At 34.1% G+C, this 21,345-nt stretch overlaps 3 protein-coding genes across 5 annotated transcripts; 2 read left to right on the top strand and 1 right to left on the bottom strand.

Moving 5' to 3' along the window:
• Positions 1-465: 465 nt before the first annotated feature.
• Positions 466-2,965, top strand: LOC110665154 (U-box domain-containing protein 11). The gene is made up of 2 exons (XM_058149964.1): positions 466-856; positions 1,903-2,965. The coding sequence occupies exons 1-2, from the start codon at positions 549-551 to the stop codon at positions 2,744-2,746; spliced, it is 1,152 nt and encodes a 383-aa protein (XP_058005947.1). The 5' UTR covers positions 466-548; the 3' UTR covers positions 2,747-2,965.
• A 2,193-nt stretch (positions 2,966-5,158) lies between these two features.
• LOC110665163 (uncharacterized) lies at positions 5,159-7,476 on the top strand. The gene is made up of 2 exons (XM_021825177.2): positions 5,159-5,260; positions 5,473-7,476. The coding sequence occupies exon 2, from the start codon at positions 5,516-5,518 to the stop codon at positions 7,211-7,213; it is 1,698 nt and encodes a 565-aa protein (XP_021680869.2). The 5' UTR covers positions 5,159-5,260; positions 5,473-5,515; the 3' UTR covers positions 7,214-7,476.
• Positions 7,477-7,871: 395 nt separating this feature from the next.
• On the bottom strand, positions 7,872-20,365 carry LOC110665162 (ribonuclease E/G-like protein, chloroplastic). Of its 3 annotated transcripts, XM_021825173.2 has the most exons (14): positions 20,064-20,365; positions 19,142-19,242; positions 18,306-18,487; positions 15,815-16,067; positions 14,597-15,726; positions 14,145-14,462; positions 13,959-14,000; positions 13,194-13,318; positions 12,179-12,326; positions 11,124-11,196; positions 9,912-10,024; positions 9,482-9,601; positions 8,972-9,127; positions 7,872-8,317 (listed from the first exon to the last, which is right to left on the bottom strand). In XM_021825173.2, exons 1-14 carry the CDS (start codon positions 20,213-20,215, stop codon positions 8,138-8,140), a joined length of 3,093 nt encoding a protein of 1,030 aa, XP_021680865.2. In that variant the 5' UTR covers positions 20,216-20,365; the 3' UTR covers positions 7,872-8,137. The 3 variants fall into 3 exon arrangements, with proteins under 3 accessions (XP_021680865.2, XP_021680866.2, XP_021680867.2); XM_021825174.2 differs by lacking the exon at positions 20,064-20,365 and having other exon boundaries at positions 18,306-18,573; XM_021825175.2 differs by lacking the exons at positions 18,306-18,487; positions 19,142-19,242; positions 20,064-20,365 and having other exon boundaries at positions 14,597-15,737; positions 15,815-16,025.
• Between the last annotated feature and the right edge of the window lie 980 nt (positions 20,366-21,345).

The raw sequence follows: 21,345 nt of genomic DNA, 5'->3' as shown, positions 1-21,345 counted from the left end.
ATTTAAAAGAGAATTGAGAATTCATTCTCCATAAATAATAACATATACTACGTAATTGTTTTTGTTTTTTTGGGGCCATGCATTCGATCAATTGAGTTTTAAAACGAATTAAAATAACAAAATTGAATAATCGAATAGTCTATTATAAATAATCAAATGAACTGATTAATAAAAATCAAATTGAAATTTTCAATATAATTCATTTTAGATTTTTATTTTAACACAAATAAATAAAGAATTGGATGAGATAATATTCATATTTCATTAGACTAATGAAAATTTTTAAAATTTCTTAATTTATTTATTATAAATTCAAATTTTATATTTTCAAAAAACAACTGTAAATTTTATATATCTGCAATTTAATTTGTTTTTCCTTTTCTTTTTCTTTTTATTTATTTATTTATTATTATTATTATTATTATTATTATTATTATTATTATTATTTCAACTTTACCTGATTGTCTTCTCGCGGGTTTCAGACCAAAATCTCAATCATCAAGAAGATAAGAAAACCGAGAAAAAAAATCTTTCAATAGAGAAAGAGGATGGGACAGGAGGAGGATACATCAACAGTGTCTAGTGGAAGAGACGAAGAAGAAGAGGCATGGATTCTCAGGAAGCAAACCCTAATCCTCCAAGTTTCAGAGAGTCTTATCAACGGAGATCTCCAAACCCAAATTCAAGCTGCTAGAGATATCAGAAAGCTCGTCAGAAAATCTTCCGCTAAGACTCGCTCCAAATTCGCCGCCGCAGGTGTCATTCAGCCTCTCGTTTTCATGCTTCTCTCTTCTAACCTCGATGCCCGCCAGGCCTCTCTTCTTGCTCTCCTCAATCTCGCTGTCAGAAATGAACGGTCTCTCTCTCTCTCTCTCTCTCACACACACACACACACACACACGCTTATGTTTTAGCTTCCAATTTTATATTAAGTTTTTTTGGCCCCTCTTGTTATTATTGTGGATTTTATGATAACTGAACAGACGAATTTTTGGTTCTAATGTTGAGCGAATTATAATGCGGTTTCATTTTGATGGGGATCAATTTATATTTTTAAAGAGAACTATAGAAGAAGAAATGGGCAATTACCAATCCGAAGCATCAAGGGTCATTTTTAGCCTGGATAATCTGCTTGTGTGATTTTGAGTTTCGAAATTTCTTGAAATGATTGCTGCATTTCTTAGTTGTATTTATTCTAGTGACTGAAATAATCTAGCCTTCTTTGCTTTAAGATGGAGAAACTTCATATCTTGCCTTCCCTGCTTAATCATCTGCAATTAGGTGTGGTGGATGGTTTTTGTTGGATTTCTTTCATTATTGGGTTTTGCCAGAAATGATTCAATTTGTTTACAATTTTTATTTTCGTACCTTCTGTTTTTCGAAGAAGGATTTTGGGAGTGGGGGTAGGGTTGTAATTGTGCTGGGATTGTTGTTGTGCTATAATGAATTTATGTGATGGATATTTTCATTCATTTCTAGACGGCAGACATGAAATGCTTTTTCTGCTCAATTGATGACTTGGTTTCCTTTGCAATGTATCTGATTTGATTATGTAGGTCTCATATAGCTAGTGTTCTTTCTTATCACTGCCACAGATGGTATCCAGGAGAAATTATTTCCTCCTTTCAAATAAGTACCCTTTTCTGTCAGAAAATTGTTCGGTCACAATAGTCAATAATGGTGATTGGTGAATCTTCGCGTTGTTATGTGAATTATTCTAGTATTTATTCTCTTATTTTTCATTTATTTTTTTCATGTGATTGCTTTGTTATTCTCTACTTTATGCCCGTTGTCCTTATTATTCTGGCCCTTTTTTGTTGTTTTTCTAGCTACATTTAGTATTACGTAAGGTATGTAGTCATTTTATCTGATCCAGTCTTTTTTATATTTATTGCTTATCAGAAATAAGGTCCAGATCGTAACAGCTGGTGCCATTCCCCCACTTGTGGAACTTCTTAAGTTCCAAAATGGTAGTTTAAGGGAATTAGCCGCTGCTGCAATTTTAACACTCTCAGCTGCTGAACCTAATAAGCCAATCATTGCAGCTTCAGGAGCTGCGCCTCTTCTGGTTCAGATTCTGAACTCTGGGAGTGTACAAGGAAAAGTTGATGCTGTGACAGCACTACACAACCTCTTATCCTGCCCCAAGAATTCTCATCCAATTGTGGATGCTAAAGCAGTTTCACCTCTCATTAAACTTCTCAAAGAATGCAAGAAATATTCAAAATTTGCTGAGAAAGCAACAGCTTTACTTGAAGTCATTTCCAACTCTGAAGAAGGGCGAACTGCAATCGCTAGCACAGATGGTGGGATTTTAACTCTAGTAGAGACAGTTGAAGATGGATCACTTGTTAGCATGGAACATGCAGTCAGGGCCTTGCTCTCTTTGTGCCAGAGCAATCGAGATAAGTACAGGGAACTTATTCTTAAAGAAGGCGCAATTCCAGGGCTTCTGCGACTAACTGTAGAGGGAACATCTGAAGCTCAAGAAAGAGCTCGAATGCTCTTAGACCTGCTCAGAGATACCCCTCAGGAAAATAAATTAGCATCCTCAGTATTGAAGAGAATTGTTTATGACATTGCTGCTCGAGTTGATGGCTCTGATAAAGCAGCTGAAACGGCCAAGAGGCTGCTGCAGGACATGGTTCAAAGAAGTATGGAGCATAGCATGGACCGAATCCAGCGAAATGCTGCATCTTGTACTCCTTCTGAGATTTCATCCACACGGCGTATCCTGTTGACTTGAGGAGAACATTTTCGAGTAACGTGGGTTAGAGTTTTAATGTTTGGCCGGTTAAAACTATTGTACCCATTTCATTGTAATCAAATGAAGATGAATGAACATACTAATGTACTGAAGTAGATTTCACTGGAGTCTACTTTCTTGAGGTGATATCTTAATTGCGACCCTCAACAGTGTGCTGTACATCCCTCCTGTATATATGAGAAGTCTTTTTACTAGCAACATTACAAGTACTTTTTTTTCATCTAACTAGCTTTCCGGCAATTAAAACAATGGTGCAAGCAAGGCTTAAAGTTCTTTGTGTTGTGATTATCAATGACTCTGGTAACTTGTGTTTGTTTTTGATGGATAAAGTGGTGGGGTGGGACTGGAATTGAGTGTAAATGGTTGTGTTTGTTGCCCAATACAGAGGAAGAGAAAAGATGGGTAATAGGAGGGAGGAGGGGGGGGGGGGGGGTGGGGGGGGGGGTGTGGGTGAGTCTCTGATCCCTGTTCATAGGACAATAATATGAAAGGTACCTGGTCCCTCAAGACGCTTGGCCCAAGAATCTTTATGCTTTTATCATGAATGATGTCCCAGTTGTTTTCCAATGTAAAAGAGGCTTCGATAATGGGAGAGAAAGGCCAAAACAACTTTAATATCTTTATCGGAAATGATACGTGCCATGGGCTACTGATTATAACATCATTTCACATGCAAAACTCACAATTTTTTTTTCTTTCTTTTAAGTTGGAATTTCTTTTTTATTTGTAAAAAAATTCAAGAACATCTTAATTTTACATTTTTTGTGCACTAAATTCTTAAATTTTTACTGTTTTAAATTAACCAATAGATTTTTTTAAAAATATATATATATTTTAATAATAGCAAAACATATAATTTTCATCCTAAGCTACACTTAAAATTGATTTAAAATACGATTTAATGGCTTTACAAAAAGTTGAAACACAATACTAATTAATTTTACTTTTAAATAATTGAATTAGGTTATATGATTTTTTTTATTTAACTCTAGTTAACATTAATTCCACATTAATATTTAGCTATATCAAATTACGACCCAATAAATAAAATATATAAATTTAAAAAATTAGATGTCTTTTCCTTTTTATTAAGACCATATTCAGTAATATTAATTATTCTAATAGCTATTAGTTATTTTAGTAATTTTTCACTATTTTATTAATAGTTAGTCGTTAGATATTAGCAATTAATGATTAGTTATTTATATAATAATTTAAAGTAAAAATATTCTGTAAAAATATTCTATAAAAATAGCTATTAGATTAACTATTAAATATAAAATAGTTATATTATTTTATCGATTATAATTAAAATACTCTTTCAATCGCTAAAGACATTGTTTGATAATATTAATTGTTTTAATAGTTGTTAGTTATTTCATCGGCTATTAGTAGTTATTAAAGTAAAAATATTTAATAAAAATAATTATTAAATTAATTATAAAATATAAAATTATGATATAATTTTATTAATCATAATTAAAATGATTCTTCGATCTTTAAAAGTTACGAGAAATAATTTTTTATAAATATCATAAATAATAAATAAATATTATATTTCTGAATAATATAAATAAGAGAATTAAACGAACATATTAGAATCAAAATAGTAAATATTACTATAAGAAATTAATGTTTATGCGGAAAGTATAAATATATCATTTTTATTTTTAATTATTTGCTATTTAATTTTAAATATTTAATTAACTTTTTTGCCATTATCGGTGTCTCCAGCTATAACGATTCCCATACTCCCGGCCTCATATTACCAATTATTTTTTTTCATAAACAAATTATAAATTAATCATTAAAATACATAAAAAAATATTTTAATTCTTAAAATTTGATTTTATTAGTAAAATAATAAATTCATCTAAATTATTATTTTAAAAGAATTTCAAAAAAAATTATATATCTCAAATTTTATTTTCTTAACAAAATAATTTTATATTTAAATTGTATATTTTAAGTAATAATTTATTTTTAAAATAAAATAGTATATTATTGAATTTTAAAATAAAATTAAAATAATAATTTTTATGAGCTGAGAAAATTAATAAAATAAAAAATATATTTTCTAAATTTTAGATTATATATTTTTAAATAATTCAAACAATTAAAAAACATACTTTTGAAATTCTAAAATTTCTATATTTTATAATAAATTTTAATAAATATTTTAAAATTAAATTTTAATTTAATTTTCTTTTTATTATAATTAATTCCTTATTTTATATTTATTATTAAAATTAAATTTGAAATAAAATTTTAAAAATTAAATTAATTTTCATAACGGAACCTAGATCTATAATTTTTAACATTAACTAATAATTTACCTTTTTTTATATTAAAATTTTTGACTTTTATAAGAGAAGAGAGACGCTGCTCTCGGTGCTCGCCTAGCTCATCCTCACTTGATACACATCCCAGCAGCTTAGTCCTCCTTAGCTAAGAAACACAGAAACAAAGTCAGACTCAGCGACGCAGAGAAAGGTATGAATCTGCTTTAGTGCTTTGCCTTGATCTTCATATATATGCAAGCATATTATTTATACTAGATTTAGCTGCCACTGGGTCTTGCATTCTTGGTTTCTTGTTTTGTTTGATTCGTTTCAAGATCCATAAATCAACTTCATTGCTAGATCTCTCATTTCTTTCCTTTTTCACCATCTGGGTTATTTTCGATTTCTTGCACCTGTTGTTAGATTTTAGTTAATTTTAGAATCTTGGAAGAAGAGGGAGGGAAAGATGTTGGGTCGGGCCACTTTAGCAAGAACTGGAAGTTTTAGGCCTGAAAATCTTGGCCAAAATGCATTGGCTATGATTGGGAATCTCTGCTTCACAATATTTGTTCTAGGAGTCCTCATTTTCACCATAATCGCTGCTACATATGAGCCTGAGGACCCGCTTTTTCATCCATCAACAAAGATCAACACATTCCTCACATCAACCTCAAATGCCACGTTTAAATCCGATGATACTGTAGTGAAAACCGGGGAAGATTTCATGGCCTCAAATCAGACTGCATTCGCCACTTTTATCAACATTACAGATGTAGAAATCCCAAAGGATGGTGGTGCTAGTACCCCTGAATTAAGAGCAGAGAATTGTGTTGGTCCTTTAGATTGTAGGGACCCAGAAGTGTTTCATTTGATGATGAGAAAGGCAATAGAGCATTTTAAGGACATACATTTTTATAGGTTTGGAAAACCAGTTCCTGCCAATAATGATAGTAGTTGTGACATGGCTTGGAGATTTAGGCCTAAGGAAGGGAAGACTGCTGCATTTTACAAGGATTACAGGCGATTTGTGATAGGCAGATCAGAGAATTGTACACTTAGTGTTGTGGGGATTGGCGATTACCATACAGGCGTAAATGCAAGGAAGAGGAAGAAGAATCAGAAACCTGGGTTTGAAAAGGCACCTGCAGGAAAACAAAAGCCAGTGTTGTTGCCTGTTGTTGGGGAAACTGTGAATGATTCACTTCCTGTGGTCGAGTCAGAGAAGTCATTTAGCCGTGGCAAGTATTTGATTTACAATGGTGGTGGTGATAGATGCAAGAGTATGAATCACTATTTGTGGAGTTTCTTGTGTGCATTAGGTGAAGCACAGTATCTAAATCGAACATTGATTATGGATTTGACTATTTGTTTGAATTCGATGTATAGTTCTTCAAATCAAGATGAGGAAGGGAAGGATTTCAGGTTTTATTTTGATTTTGAGCATTTGAAGGAGGCAGCATCTGTGTTGGACCAGGCTCAGTTTTGGGAGGATTGGGGTAAATGGCAAAAAAAGGATAAGCTAAGTCTTTACCTTGTGGAGGATTTTAGGGTCACACCTATGAAGCTAGCAGAGGTAAAAGACACCCTGATTATGAGGAAGTTTGGATCAGTTGAACCTGATAATTACTGGTACAGAGTGTGTGAAGGAGAGACAGAGTCTTTCGTTCAACGGCCATGGCGTTTGATATGGAAATCAAGAAGGTTGATGGATATTGTTTCAGCAATTGCCTCAAGATTGAATTGGGATTATGATGCAATTCACATTGAGAGAGGGGATAAAGCAAAGAACAAGGAGCTCTGGCCTAATCTTGCAGCAGATACTTCTCCTGATGCTCTGCTTTCAACTTTGGGTGACAAGATTGAAGATGGGAGGAACATCTATATTGCAACAAATGAGCCCGACACTTCCTTCTTTGACCCCTTGAAGGACAAATACACAACCCATTTTCTTGACGAGTACAAGGATCTATGGGATGAGAACAGTGAGTGGTACTCAGAGACAACCAAACTTAACAAAGGTGTTCCAGTTGAATTTGATGGTTATATGAGGGTGTCTGTTGATACAGAAGTGTTCTTGAGAGGGAAAAAGCAGATTGAGACGTTCAATGATCTTACTAACGATTGCAAAGATGGCATAAACACCTGCAATACCGCTGCCAGTTAATTCTTATACATGAGATTTGAAGCTTTTCTGTTGCTGCAATGGAATATATGCACATGTACGTTTAGCCATTGTCTTCCGCTTTGAGAACTGTTACCATTATTTGTTAGTTTTAATAGCAGTATCATGAATTTTGTACCTGTAGAACAATATCAAAAATTTCATCAGTGTTTCATCACTTTGGTTCTTGATTCATTCCAATCTGTGTAAGCAATTGTTTGTTACCTTATCAAAGATGAAATTTGCATCTCAGCTTTTTATTTTCATATTTTTATTAGACCATTCACAAGCAGTTAAGAAGCGTTGTAAGACTATTTATACACTTGATCTGTTTTTACTGAATAATACTTTGTTGAGAAGGTGGTTGGATTGTACACCTGAATGAACATTGTATTACTTGTCTTTGTGGTGATTGAATTAAAACAGGGATTTGAAGTGGCCGATGTAGTTGTAATCGTGTTTCTGTGACATTGCCGTTGCTGTATTGAGATTTGGTGTAACATTACGATGAGTATTTTTGGAAAGTATAATCCATAGAGGGATGGCTTAATGCAAAACTGCAAGTGCCACAGGAAACCCATAGATGTTTTATCAAATTGCATTGCCAGTGAGTTAGTGTCCGCCGTCAAGTTCTTCTAAAACTGCTACAATTAACATAGCATGACAAAAATGCTAGCAGCAAGATTAGTTAATGCTGCAGTACTACAATGGAAACCAACTAGTTTCAAGTTACAGTGGGAAACACCTCCTAAAACATGCCACATCCCACCATCAAGCAAACAGGACATCATGTGAAACCAGAAAAAGACTGTCCTCTCCCAGCATAGATAAATGGTGTAGATACAAAAATAATAATGATGAACGAAAAAGATAAAAATGAAAACAAAAATGCAGGCTTATACAAAAATGTAATGTGAGAAGTCAATTTCATTTCCCACGAGACTTGCTTTCTTTAACAGGAACAAGAGTTACTTTTTTGCCAGAATTGATAGTTCTAGTCTCTGCTTGTCTTAGCACTGATATTGCAACTTGATGTTGATTTTCATTTGCCTGGTCATCTGTAAATGGTTTCACCTCAAATGCCCCCCTAGCGAAACCTCTAGCAACCTGAGGAGTAAAACCTCTATTATCAGTATTTGGAATTGCAAATTGGGGAAGGGGTATCGTTTTAACTTCAAGCAACAGATATTTGCAGAAAAGCAATATCTAAGGCAAAAGTAGGAGTCCACAGATCAATTAATGCTAGACGAATGATTTTCCTTCCTTATCATTCTCTTCCTGAGACACACATGGCCCTGGCTAGTCTTGTATCTGAATCAGCTAAAGAAGGGTCTATGTAATAAGGACATCAGCTAATATCTTCCATCTGAATCAATGACATATCAAGTGGCAAACTAAATGAGCCATACTTCCCTGGAAATCCCGAGTTGTCAATTGCAATTCTGGATGTTCTGACAAGTCAGATATCCCAAAAGATAGGTCAAGAAAATTATTTTTGGGCTGTTAAAGATGCAACTTGTGGCTGACTAGATGAAACTTAAGACATCAAAACTACTGCTCAGTCACCCTTGTGTTAGTAGTTTTCCTCCCACATAGAAATGGCTGACCAATTAAAGCAGGTTGTTTTGCACAAGGCCAAATGCATAAGTTCAAGTACTGAAATAGTGGCGCATCCATACTTTTAATAATGCTTTCTTATCCTAACACTTGCATGAAGGTTTCAAATACAAATTTAGAAAAATACTCCCTGCTATGGCATACCTTTAAAAAAATCCAGACTTTGAGAGAACTACTCAAGATTGCAAGTCTTGTCCTTTTCCCAGTAGTTAAGTAGTTGCACATGTGATGATCAACCCTCAAAACAAATCTTGGCCAGGTCTTGGGGTTTTCAGGGTCTGCCTTCTGGTCCATCAATGCCTTCATAAAAAAAGGATAATAATAAGAATAAATAATAAACACAACAAAATGTCTTATTCCTAATATTGTCATCATCCAACTCTTTGCAAGTTTTAATTTCACAGTTCTGAGTAATGCTCATTTCTCTGCCAATCAAGATCTAGTCTGAAGGTGGTTGACCCAACCCCAGCCCAGCTTCAAACCTGGACAAACTCCAAAATATGAAATGCAAAGCTGATTTTTTTTTTTTTTTTGTTAATGGCTTTTCCTGGATCTTGAACCTGGGCCAGTCCTACCATGAGGTGGTTGCCACGCCCATATAGAATAATGTGGTTTACAAGAAAATTATGATCATACACTAGAAGCTCTACTTACAAGCAATCGGCAAATTTCTTGTTCAATCTTTGAAAAGGAGGTCTCTAAAGCTTCAACTCTCCCAGTAGCGTGACAGCAAGTGCAAGGTTCACTAATCTTAAAAGCGACACTAGGTCTAACCTGTCCAACATTGCACCAGTATCAGATATAAAAGTTACCGTCAGTTGATCAAGTGTAGCACGAAGCCAAAGATTATCAAATGAAACTATCAAATCACAACGCATATAAACGTTTTGCAGTGGCAATTTCTATTGCTTTGATTGTAAATTCTTCTAAATAGGCATATCATTTCATACTTCCATCCCAACTCTTTTTAGTGAATTAGAAATAGATGGATATGGCTCAGTTGAGCCTTTTATGTTGTTTTCTCTTGGAAAAATTTAAGGAAAATTAGAAACAAAGAGAAGATAACTACAATAGTGCACCGTACCCTTTTTCTAGTTATTTCCATCAGTCCATGCTTTGACAATTCAGAAACCTTCACTGTTGATCGGTCTTTCTCAACAGCTTTCTTCATTTCCTCGTATACTAATCTCTTATTTGCTGAAAATATAGCAGTAAAGAAAAAAAAAAGACAAATAAGATTGTGTTCACATTGAATAATTACCATAGCAAGCAAGATAATTCCCCTGAACTTCTCATTTCTTAGAGGAAAATTAGTGATCAATTTCAGCAAAGAGCAAAAAAGGTCTCTACTAAAGTTGTATTACAGCAACTCACTTGCTTTTAATATCTCCACCCAAGGAACCACTCGATTATATCTGGTAAAACCTTTCAAACAGTGATCCCAGCGAGCATGTTGCTTCTTCTCAACTGTCCCTATCCTGAATTATGATTACTTCATTTTTTTTTTCTAAAAGAGTTAATTATCAAAAAGATATGTTGCCTAATCTAATCCATATTGTCCGTTGCTTATAGCATGCTCTTGGGCCAATTGACCTCGTCTATTAACCCTTTCGGAAGAAAGGATTGAAGATCCAAAGTATGAGTTAGACTTGAGTGTGAAGATGGATCAACTCATAAATAACTCTATCCTTCAATCTCAGCAGTCACCTATGTTTGACTAAGTTGTTTTTAAGAGAAGCAACAGGAATAGGCATTCTCAGGCAAACATCTGAACCAAGTTTACCACAAAAAACTCCAGCAAAATTTATCATACAAAGCAAGCCAGTAACTTATCCAGGAATGCATTTAGTATTAATGGGTTTAAATCTAACTTGGCTTAAAGAGGATATGCAGTACAACTACAAAGGATTTCTGTATCACAGAAGAAGTAAAAGTAGCAGAATTGCTAAACAGAAAAACCTCTCTCTTCATCTGTAATAAGCTCTTCTCTTTATTAATATGTGAAAGTCACTAAATTATCATGACCATCCATGCCAGATTCCTTCCACCAACACAGCAATAATTTATTTACCTGTACTTGTACAGCAAAAAGAAATAAAGTTTTGTTTTGGATAGAATATATTACTAGGCTGAGAATTTAGTTTGAAAACCAATCTCAAATTGCTGATCCTAAAATCTCCACAAATTGATACAGCAGACCAACCTCCTCCATATATTTCCTAGGGTCAAGGTATTAAATATGAAGTCTACCAGATCCACATGTACACAGAGAAGAGAGAAAAAGCTTTTTACTTACAGTCATCTGCCATATCGATAAAGTCCACAACAATTATACCACCAACATCTCTCAGCCGCAACTCCCTTGCAATCTGAAACACATAATGTTTCTATTAAAATGCTAGCACTGAAAAAGTTTAGTGGATGCGAAATCAGAATCAGATTGTCTATCCAATCACAATTTATTGCAAGTTAATCACTTTGTTACTTGGGACTCTGGTATGAGTGCAAGTTCAGGTGTCAGACTTGCCTATGTTCCAAAATTTCATAAATTTCTACTACTTTTGAGGTGTCAAAGCATCACAGACATGTCTGAGTATATATACTTGTCCAAACATACATATATAAACAGCAACTCTCCTATAACGCTAAATGAATATAAAATTCATTTCTTACACTTGGTGTTAAATTTCTCAATTGTTCATGATGCCATTTAATTGTATATTTGACTGGATTCTGGTTATGTTCACAAGTTACTTGTTTGCTTTGAGCCTTATTTGTGCCTGCTCATGTGGCTTAGACTTACATAAGGCCTCCTTAATTCCAACTCAATGTGGGATATCAAAAACCTCAGTCAAGTGGGTCTGAGGTCAGAGGCTCAGCATTGGGGCCCAAATGATTAGACAACGATATTAATGATGTCTAGTTTCATATTGATTGGGTCAAATGAGTCTTTTCTGGAAGAATATGGGTACATTAAGGCCTAAAACATAATCCAATGCAAGTGGAACCACAGTCCAATCAGAAACAAATTGAACATGTTCAGTTCATAATTAGCAATTGTCCAATAGGCAATATAAGAAACTGCCATTGGCATCCACAACAATTGCAGCACTTGCTAATAAATGACAAAATTATTTCAAAGAAATGGAAGCAAACAAAAAAAATTATTATCTGATTCTTGCACTTCTATATGGAGTCTGGCTGCAACAAAATATTAAATAATTAAAACTTTGAGATCAACGAACTAGTTTTTCCAGCCCAAGTAGATCAATGCAAATGAAGAAATTAATCCATCATACCAACTATGTAGCCTCTTCATATGGAGTGATGAGCAAATTCAGAGTAACATACCTGTTTTGCAGCAGCAAGATTAACATCCAAAATAGCTTTTTCTTGTGAAGTCCGCTGACCTAACATTACATGTCCACCATTCACATCAATGGAGACTAATGCCTCTGTTTGTTCAATCACCAAAGAACCTCCCTTAGGGATTGGAACCCTGAACGACAAGATTCAGTTAACACCGACAAAAAAGGTACTATTGAGCTCAATGAAAATAATCAACTTTGTTATTATAAATGTACGCATGTAGCACATATTGGAAATAAAATGAAAGAGAGTCGTTTAAGATGATTTGGTCATACACAATACAGAGAATCAAATGTGCTAATACGGAAGTGCAATAAGTTAGAAGGGGAAGGAGGAGGCCTAAAATGATTTTGGAGGGAGGTATTATTAAATGATTTACAAGATTTGGATATTAATGCAGACCTAGTGTCTAATAGAGCTAAATGACGTAAAATTATCCATATAGCTGACCTCAACTAATTTGGGATTAAAGCCCAGTCGTTATTGTTGTTATTGTTGTAACAGAAAAATGTCAAAACTCCAAACACAGAAAAATCCACAACAATATATTTTAGAGGTTCTAAGAGTAATTAATTATTTGACATGGCTATTAATTATTTGAAATGGCTATATGGATTGCATGAACTTAATTGAGGACTTTTTCAACTCGAGGGAATGACCCCTTGAGTCATGGGAAGTGCCTAACAAAGAATGAAAACATTAAGGTAAAAAAGATTACCACATTGTTTAGTTTGAGTTTATATCAAAAATTAAGTGGCGTTCAATAGCACCAAAATACAAAAAAGATCAGAATGTTATTTCATTTTAACCTGTCTATCTGCAACTATAATACTTTGATTTACACTTCTTGTACTTATCATGAATGTTATGGCATGTTTGTAAATTGTGACACTTTATGAAACTTAGGTCAACTAGATTTAACAACACTAGTCATATATGAAATGCCCCGATCCTTTAAACGACATATGGCAACATAATGGAACCATTGAATCCTCACCTTTTGCTAAGGATATTATTGATCTCTTCTTCAATTTTGAATTCGTCAAAAAGAGGAATTCTTTTATCATACAATTCAACTCGATCACAAAGATCAGGAGCAATGTCCTGAAGGTAGTTTGTAACCTGACATGGAAACGAGTCAAAAAGCAAAAGAAGGGAGCAAAAAGCAACTTTTTTTTACATATTTCATGGCAAAGAACAAATTGAGACGAATATAAATTAAAAGAAAATGACTACAGTACAGCACTCCAAGAAAATTGAGATGATAAAGACACTAGGAAAATTATTAATGCACTTAACTCATGCAATCAAGCAAACAGCCTAAACACGATTTTTATCAAACACATGCAAAAAGGTTGCTGAAAACTAGAGTTATTTTTACTTAACTTACCACCATTTTCGAAGCTTTCACAAATATAACAGCCAGTACTTAAAAGAGAAATGCGTACGAAATGAATACAATAAGAAACATGCTTATAAATTATGAGCACAAAAATTAATTCTTTTATACAGTTAACAGTAACCACATATTCAAGTAGGCATCCTTCTCTGTTAAATATATTTTTACCAATACTTCCACACCACATATTAAAAATTATCTATGCAAACACGATTATGCATAAGGCCAGAGAATTGATCCAATCCACCTTGCTCGTACTCATTTGGGAGAACAATCACATAAAAACATACGCATGCTAACACAAACTCATAAAGTTCTAATCAGTAAAAGAAAATCCTGTTTGATTTGCAGCTGATAGCATACCTCATGATATGTCCTAGGAGAGTCAACCACCATTTTCTGAACCTGAAGAAAATTTTAATTAGGAATCAAATCAGGAGATGAAAGAACATTATAATCGTTTTGTGTGAACTTTTGATGCATGATAAACCATAAAAATAAAGGATAGACACACACAAGCATGGGATTTAAAACCAACAAGAAATTTACCTTCTCACTAAAATAATCCTGAACAACTGAGAGTGTTTGACCCATTGCCCTGTGCAGTATAACAGGAATGGCCCCTTCTACACCTTCATCTGCAGCAAGAGCAGCAGATTTTGCATGTTCCACTATATTTTTCCAAGTTGAAAGTAAACCTTCCAGGTCTTTTTGCAATTCCTCTAAAGAATGACCAGCAGCAACAGTCCTCACAGTAAGACCAAAACCAGGTGGCTGCAAAGTTTTGGCTATAACTTTCAGGCGTGTACGCTCAACACCAGATATTTTTTTTGAGATTCCAATTTTATGGCATCGAGTTATCAATATCTGCAAGCCAGAGCAAGAGCTTCAGAGAAACACTATAATGGGTTTATAAAGATGACAGGCTGAGAGGAAAAGAAATTAAAAAAATGACAGATTAAATTTCATGGAGGGGATGCATGGCACTAGGCAGAACATACCCAGAATCTGCTTCGCAATTTTGGGTAAGCAGTCAGGGTAGGACCTTTTGTACCCAATCCCTCTTTGACAACTTGTACAATAATTTTGGTGCCCTTACGAACTTGAATCCACTTGTTTTCACTAGCCAATAAATTTTCAGAATCCTTCATATCTTGTGGATGAGACATTAAAGGATCATTAGATTTTTCTGTTCCAAATGGAAGAAACCTGTTCATAGTTTCAACTTTCAGGTGGTGCTCTCTTCCATCCAAGAAGTGCTCAAAATGAGTATCCACTTCACCATAATTAATTATACTGCCATTCACATTTTCCTTGACTTCTGAAATATCAAAATCTTCATCAACTTCATGCTCCTCATGGTCATCATGTGCAAATGGTACCAAATCTTCCTGGGAGATGAATTCCGTAACATCATCAATGCCTTCAACATCATGTGATGTATGTTCATTTTCATCAGTATACGGATGCTCTCCAAGGGCTTCAAGCCCAGAACTACTGATTTTCCCTTTCTTTGTCCTCTGACGGAATGGGGGGAATATGAATGGCTCCCTGTTTTGCTTTATATCCATAAGAGAAGGCCTTGAATGCCCAATGTTCACAAATGCACCACCCATATGGGGAACAAATTTGGTAACCACCCCTAGATACACACTATCACACTGCACATTGGTTTTAACAGGTTCCAGAAGTAATTCAACTAATTTCCCATCTTCCAGTACAGCAATCCGTTGCATGGTACATATTGAAGAATTAATCAAAATGATCGTAGAAACAGAATCATCCTTTAAAATGAGATTATTCGCATCTACAGGCAACAATGTATCTTTGACTTGGGGATGCTGACTGTCAACATCCAGATTTATTGCACCATCTTCTACAGTGCCATTATTTTTGGACATATTAGGCACGATCTTATCCATAGAGACAAGAAAGATCATTGATGATTCGAGTAACCAGGGTTCCTCAACAGGTTGCTCTCTTTCAGAGAAAATAAATTTTGGACCATCATTTATGGCAGCATTTGTATGTTTATTATTGAAGTACAATTCATCCTTGACTTGGAGATCATTTATGAATACCTCAGACTCCTTTAAATCAACTTCAAGGTGGTTCACGATCTCTTGTTTATCTGTCAAAGCACTGGAAGCATTTGAGTGTTCAGAAACAACTTAAAGGTGGAAGTTCCGCAAACTAGGCTGCTAAGATAAGGATATTACCTCTGGCTTGAGCAGAAACTAAAGGTTGGACTGGTAAATAATTCTCCCCTATCCACGATCCCCATACATGAGGTGGAGATCTTTTAGTGTTAAACTTCAACCATGAATCCCTCACCATAACTTTTTTATCTTGTTTGACATTCAGAGGTACTGATAAAGAAAATTCTGGACCAGGTCTCCATATGATGTCACCTGGAGGCCATGTTTCTTCTTTGATGAAATAATTATACTTAAAGTTGATACCTGAAGGTATCTGCAAAGCAGAAAAGGTGATTTTTGGGTATTTTGCCGTGAATACATATTTAAGAGTTGATTAAGGATATCATGACAAAAACATGTGAAAAAAGGTAAGAATGTATGCCCAAGTACTCATTTTTAATGAGGAGAAGTTTTTGGCCTTCTTAAACCATCTAAAAAAAATGAAATATTGATGAATTCTGATGGATCACACAATGTTTTCTCCCATATGAAAAAAAGCATCATAACTCACCAAGTCATCAGTATTCAGACAGAAAGAGACCAAGCATTCATAGACCTAAGATCAATCAAACCAATCTTTGTTAAAAATATGCTATCAATGGGAACAACCAACCACGTAAAAAGGCATTGTCCGCTTCCCCAAACATTAAGTGGCTTTTGTGCACGTGCATGTTGTTGAGTTTGTGGGTCATATTTCAAAGAAGATACTGCTCACTAAAAACTCAAGGCAAAATGGGAGGTGGGGTTCATGGAGGGGGCTATTTTTTATAATTGTAAATGTCTCCTATTACTGCATTAAAGGAAAATTCTAGCAACTCCATAAATAGGCACTTGTAATATTCTCCTTCATAGTGAAAGGACCACAGGTAGCTCTCTATGGTTGTAGGCACATAACCAAACCACGTAAAATTCATTGTAGTTTTTTTTATCTCTTTTTGTGATTGTTAGTTTAATCTACATGTGTGTGTGTGTTGCATCAATTTTTTTCAACATATATATGAGAGACTAAATCATTTTCATTCATAAGAAAAGAGGAAGCAACCACATAATCAAGAGAATTTAATCAATAATTATGTTTAGGAATGAACAGAATTCAGTTTAAACCGAAAAAATCAATCAAACTGATTTAATTCGAAAATTCGGTTCAGTTTTTTTTTCCTAAAATTCAGTTCATATACATTTTAATAATTTTCAGTTGGTTCAGTTTTTACAGTTGAAAAACCATAATAACCGAACCAATATCAATAAAACACACCATTTTGGAGTTAGGCTTCCAAGTATAAATATCCAAAACCCTAGAGAAAAAAAAGCCCCTATCCCTTCTGGCTTCTACTGCTTTTCAGTCCCTCACAAGCCTTACCTCCCTTCCTTTTGCTGCCCTCTCCTCTCCATAGCTCTGCCTATTACTGTTAACTTCTCCAGCTGAGTCATCAGTCATCACTTCCCACCATTCTCCTTCAAGCCCAAGTCCTCCAAATCCAAATCTTATTGATCCAGCTCCTGGGCCTCTGTTTGTAGTCTCATCTTCCGGGTATTTACCAGATTCTTCTGCTGCTTTCTTGTTTGTCAGTGTTAGGTGTTACTCCATTGCCACAGTCAAGACCCAGGTTTCATAGATCATGACCCATAGATTTTCTCAGTTCTCTACTTCTCCTTTCTTTGCTGCGCTCCGGCTGCATACCCTCTACTGCTCGCTGCACTCTGGCCTCCCCTCCACCTTCATTTTTTATTTCTACCAGGGCGATGAAGTTACATGTAGGGAATTAGCAAGATATATGAGAGAATCAATTGAAACTAAATTTTCTGTTTAGGGTGTAGGAAATTAGATTTGGTTCAATTGTATGAATAGAAACTAAATTTGTCGTTGATGAATTTTGGGTTGATTGCATTTTGAGTCCAAATTTGTTGTAGATTATGGTTTAGAAATTTGAACTGTCTGATTGGTAAGCAAGGAATTGTAAATTTTGCTTTTGTTGATTCTGTTCTTGTAGCTTTTTTTTTTTAAAAAAAAATGGCATAATTCCTTGAAAATTGTTGCATATGGTTATTGATTTCATTTTTGTATGGAGAATTACTATGTAAGAATGTTGTTCTCTGCTTTTGAAAATAAACAGAAAGCTCAAAATAGAATTACTAAAGTAAACCGAACCGAATATTTTGGTTTAATTCAATACAGTTCTGTTTTCGGTTTTTTGGTACAGTTCAGTTTGAAACCAAGCCGACTGTTTGCACAGCCCTATTTATGTTGTGTATCAAGGGAGGAAAAGCATAAAGGACAGCACGAAGAAAATTTACAGAACTTGACAGTGCCTTTTATGCACTATGAATTCTTTATTATGATGATGTATCCATATCTTACCTGCATCAGATACTCAAGAACCTGAACATATCTCATACTTATGAAAGAATTCATTTTTTTTAAATAAATGGCTACAAAAATTTATCTGATGCTTGTTGAACTATCATATGGATACTTTCTCATTTTATGATTATCACAGCTGCGAAAAATTACCTTGACTTCAGTTTTCCACAACTTTGCATGTTTAGTAGAACACATCTGAAGAGCCATGTCTGGCTGCCAACCACCTAATGAAATAGGATCCCCAGTAATGTAAACAACCTGACCAGGTGCCAAATCAGCTTCCAATGTCCAAACTACCTCACATAATCCTCCAGAAGAAGTGCTTGAATGGCCTGAGAAATCAGAATGTGCTAGATTCATCAGCCACTCTAAACTATAGGAAAGTACTTCCTGCATGGATTATGCCAAACAACAATACCTAGAAAGAAAATTATGCCCATCCATTAGAAATAGAAAGAAATAATATATTATGGAAATATTTTCCCCTATAAGGGGACATTATATGACTGGCCAGTCTTTTCATGTCAAGGAGACTTGGATAGAATGAAATGTGCGTAATGACTTCCCCTTACAGACAAATTATATAGTCTTCTGTTTAAGGATGTTTATCACTTCTCCAGTTTCCTAAAAATTATTGTCTAATTGCAATAAGAATGATTGTGTTTTTAAGTAGACAATGAGGTCCATTCCAAAATCCTAGATTATTACAAAAAAAAAAAAAAATGCACACACAATAAGGAAATACCAAAATAACAAAACATATATAAGAATTACACAAGGTGAATTTCAAACAGAAAATTTGAATGAGCATATATTACTGGTCAAATAAGCATATGATTTGGATGGGATTAGAAGGAGGAAACATCAAAGAAATAAAGAGACATTTTATATCTACACAATGACAAATATACTATCTTATAACTAAACATTCTATAGGCATTCGGTGCAACCAATAAAGGTTTAAATTGGGAATTTTATGAGATCACCTTTCTTCATAGACATTACAGGGTTCAAGAGAGAGGTGGAAGTCCCATTAGAAAGTGCAAATCTGAAAACATTTCCAAAAGGTATATGATGGCATACGTACCTGTTTCAAAAGTAGAATAAATTTGTGTTTTAGGACAATGCTGAGAGAAACAGCATTAGTAGCTAAAGCAGTAAAACTCTTCCAATGAATTCTTCTACTGCATACAAAATGAAATTCTCTATCTTTTCAATAGGACAACAATTTGACACATTTTATTCATGACAGAATAGTGCTTTGGACAGTATCACTTTTCCATGACCTAAAACCATGTATGCAACATTAAAAGCTTTCTTATATTCGACACAAAAATTGCTCCAGGTTTCTGGCATTAATCTGCTAATTACGTGTTTTAAGCACTACATGACCAGGAGCTGCAAAAATTCTGCCATTACAAGAAAAGTTAAAGAAATGGCTTGACAAGTTCCAAGATAGAATTTTAGCAAACATGGTAGCCTGATTCCATTCCTCAGGCATAGAATCTTCAATATTTTTTCAATCCCATTCGCTAAATTAATTCCTGAGTCAAGTTGATAAAGCTCAATTTCATTATTTTTTACTCTCAAACATTTTTTTTTCTAATATTTGCATTTTTCATTAAAAATTTAAAAAGCAAGAGTTTTTAAATAAGCTCCATAAAACCCAATACAATGATGCCAATAATAAAGCTCAATTTCAATATTTCTTAGCCCTCTCTAACACAATAATACATCTTCTCCATAGGAACGGAGTATAAAAGAAACCTTGTTCAATCACAAAACAGCAGCAGCCACTAATACTCAAAGAACACGTAAAAAACTGAAGAACCCAGTTACAGCAGGAGGAACAAGAAAATCAAAGAGATGACAGAAAGATACAACACAAAAAGAGTATAAAGAACTTACGGTGATAGGAACCTCTCGGGGCCAAGAAGGCAGGAGGGAATGCGTGGAGTGAGAAGACGGAATTGGGGTGGCCGAGGGGCCTCGGAGGCGTCCATGAACCTGGTGGGGGGTTGAAGGTCAGTGGCGTAGGAATTGTGAAGCAGAGAAGGCATAGGAGAAAGTCCACAGCTGGTAAATTAGGAAACACGATATGGGTAATTTTGTCATTTAAGAGGTTGTTGAAACTTGAAACGCAATGAAAGAAGAGCGAGTCGCTTTGTCTGGCTGAGCGTCTGTGGAGTGGATAGAAAGAGCGAAGCCAGAAAGGGTATGGAATTGGGATGGCCTTTCTGGCTTGGCGCCTTGTTTCGCACGTGTGAAGAATTTACACACCAGTCTGGATATATCCTGTGTCGTTTTTTTTTTTTTTTAATTATAGTAATTATAAATTTAAGTCCAATTATCATCATAATCAACTTATTTTTATAAATTATAAATTATAATAATTTTAATTTTATAAATTAATTATAATTTTCAGTTGATTGCGAAAAAAAAAATTAAGAAACGGTGTCATTTTCATTTAATTTTGAAATCCATTAACGTTTACTTAACTTTGTTGGGATTTGGGTGAAAATATAATAAAATTGAATTTTTTTTTTTAAAATATGCATTTGTATTGAGTTTATTTCATGATGGACGTAATTAATTGTAATTGAATTAAAATATTTATTTTCTTTCTTTTTTTTACATTCAGTTAAAATATTACCAGTATTTATGCATATCACTTAAAAAAATTGTTGAGCTTTTTACTTTTTAATTATAAAAAATAGGGCTTTCTAAGCATAACAGTTATAGCCCTCTTAAATTTAAGGCCCGAAATTCTCGATTGACACTATTAATTTAATTCAATTTCATAAAAAAAGATTTATTATTAAATTTGAGGTGATACTCAATAAAGCGAATTATTAGATAACCCGTTACTTTCTCTCATTATAATTCTAAATAGAAATAATATTTAATAATCATATTGGTATGAAAAATCAAATTATGGTGGGATAATGTCATTTCACTAAATTAACCATCAAACTCCAATGCTAGATGATAAAAAAGAAAGGTTAAGTTGTTAATTCTTATTTATGAGAATGATATTTATTTAATTAATGATTTTGTTAACTTAATCATATTGGAGTCATTTTTAACATCGTTTGTGAAGTTTGAATTTAAAATTTTAATCAAAATTAATTTAAAAAAAAAAATTATTCTTCCTTTTATGTAATTTATTGGAAACAAATGTTATGAATGG

Source organism: Hevea brasiliensis, chromosome 7 (assembly GCF_030052815.1).
Source record: "Hevea brasiliensis isolate MT/VB/25A 57/8 chromosome 7, ASM3005281v1, whole genome shotgun sequence".
Taxonomy (NCBI): domain Eukaryota; kingdom Viridiplantae; phylum Streptophyta; class Magnoliopsida; order Malpighiales; family Euphorbiaceae; genus Hevea; species Hevea brasiliensis.
Note: the sequence above shows the minus strand (reverse complement) of the source record. Positions and strands in the feature narration are given on the sequence as shown.

Bases quoted from the DNA above. Each gene is read 5' to 3' on its own strand.
- LOC110665154 (XM_058149964.1), top strand. From the start codon at position 549: ATGGGACAGGAGGAGGATACATCAACAGTGTCTAGTGGAAGAGACGAA. The intron at 857-1,902 runs GTCTCTCTCTCT...ATTGCTTATCAG, and splicing joins CTCGCTGTCAGAAATGAACG to AAATAAGGTCCAGATCGTAA.
- LOC110665163 (XM_021825177.2), top strand. From the start codon at position 5,516: ATGTTGGGTCGGGCCACTTTAGCAAGAACTGGAAGTTTTAGGCCTGAA.
- LOC110665162 (XM_021825173.2), bottom strand. From the start codon at position 20,215: ATGCCTTCTCTGCTTCACAATTCCTACGCCACTGACCTTCAACCCCCC. The intron at 13,319-13,958 runs GTATGCTATCAG...TTTCCATGTCAG, and splicing joins CTCCTAGGACATATCATGAG to GTTACAAACTACCTTCAGGA. The intron at 8,318-8,971 runs GTATGCCATAGC...TTTACTCCTCAG, and splicing joins AAGTCTGGATTTTTTTAAAG to GTTGCTAGAGGTTTCGCTAG.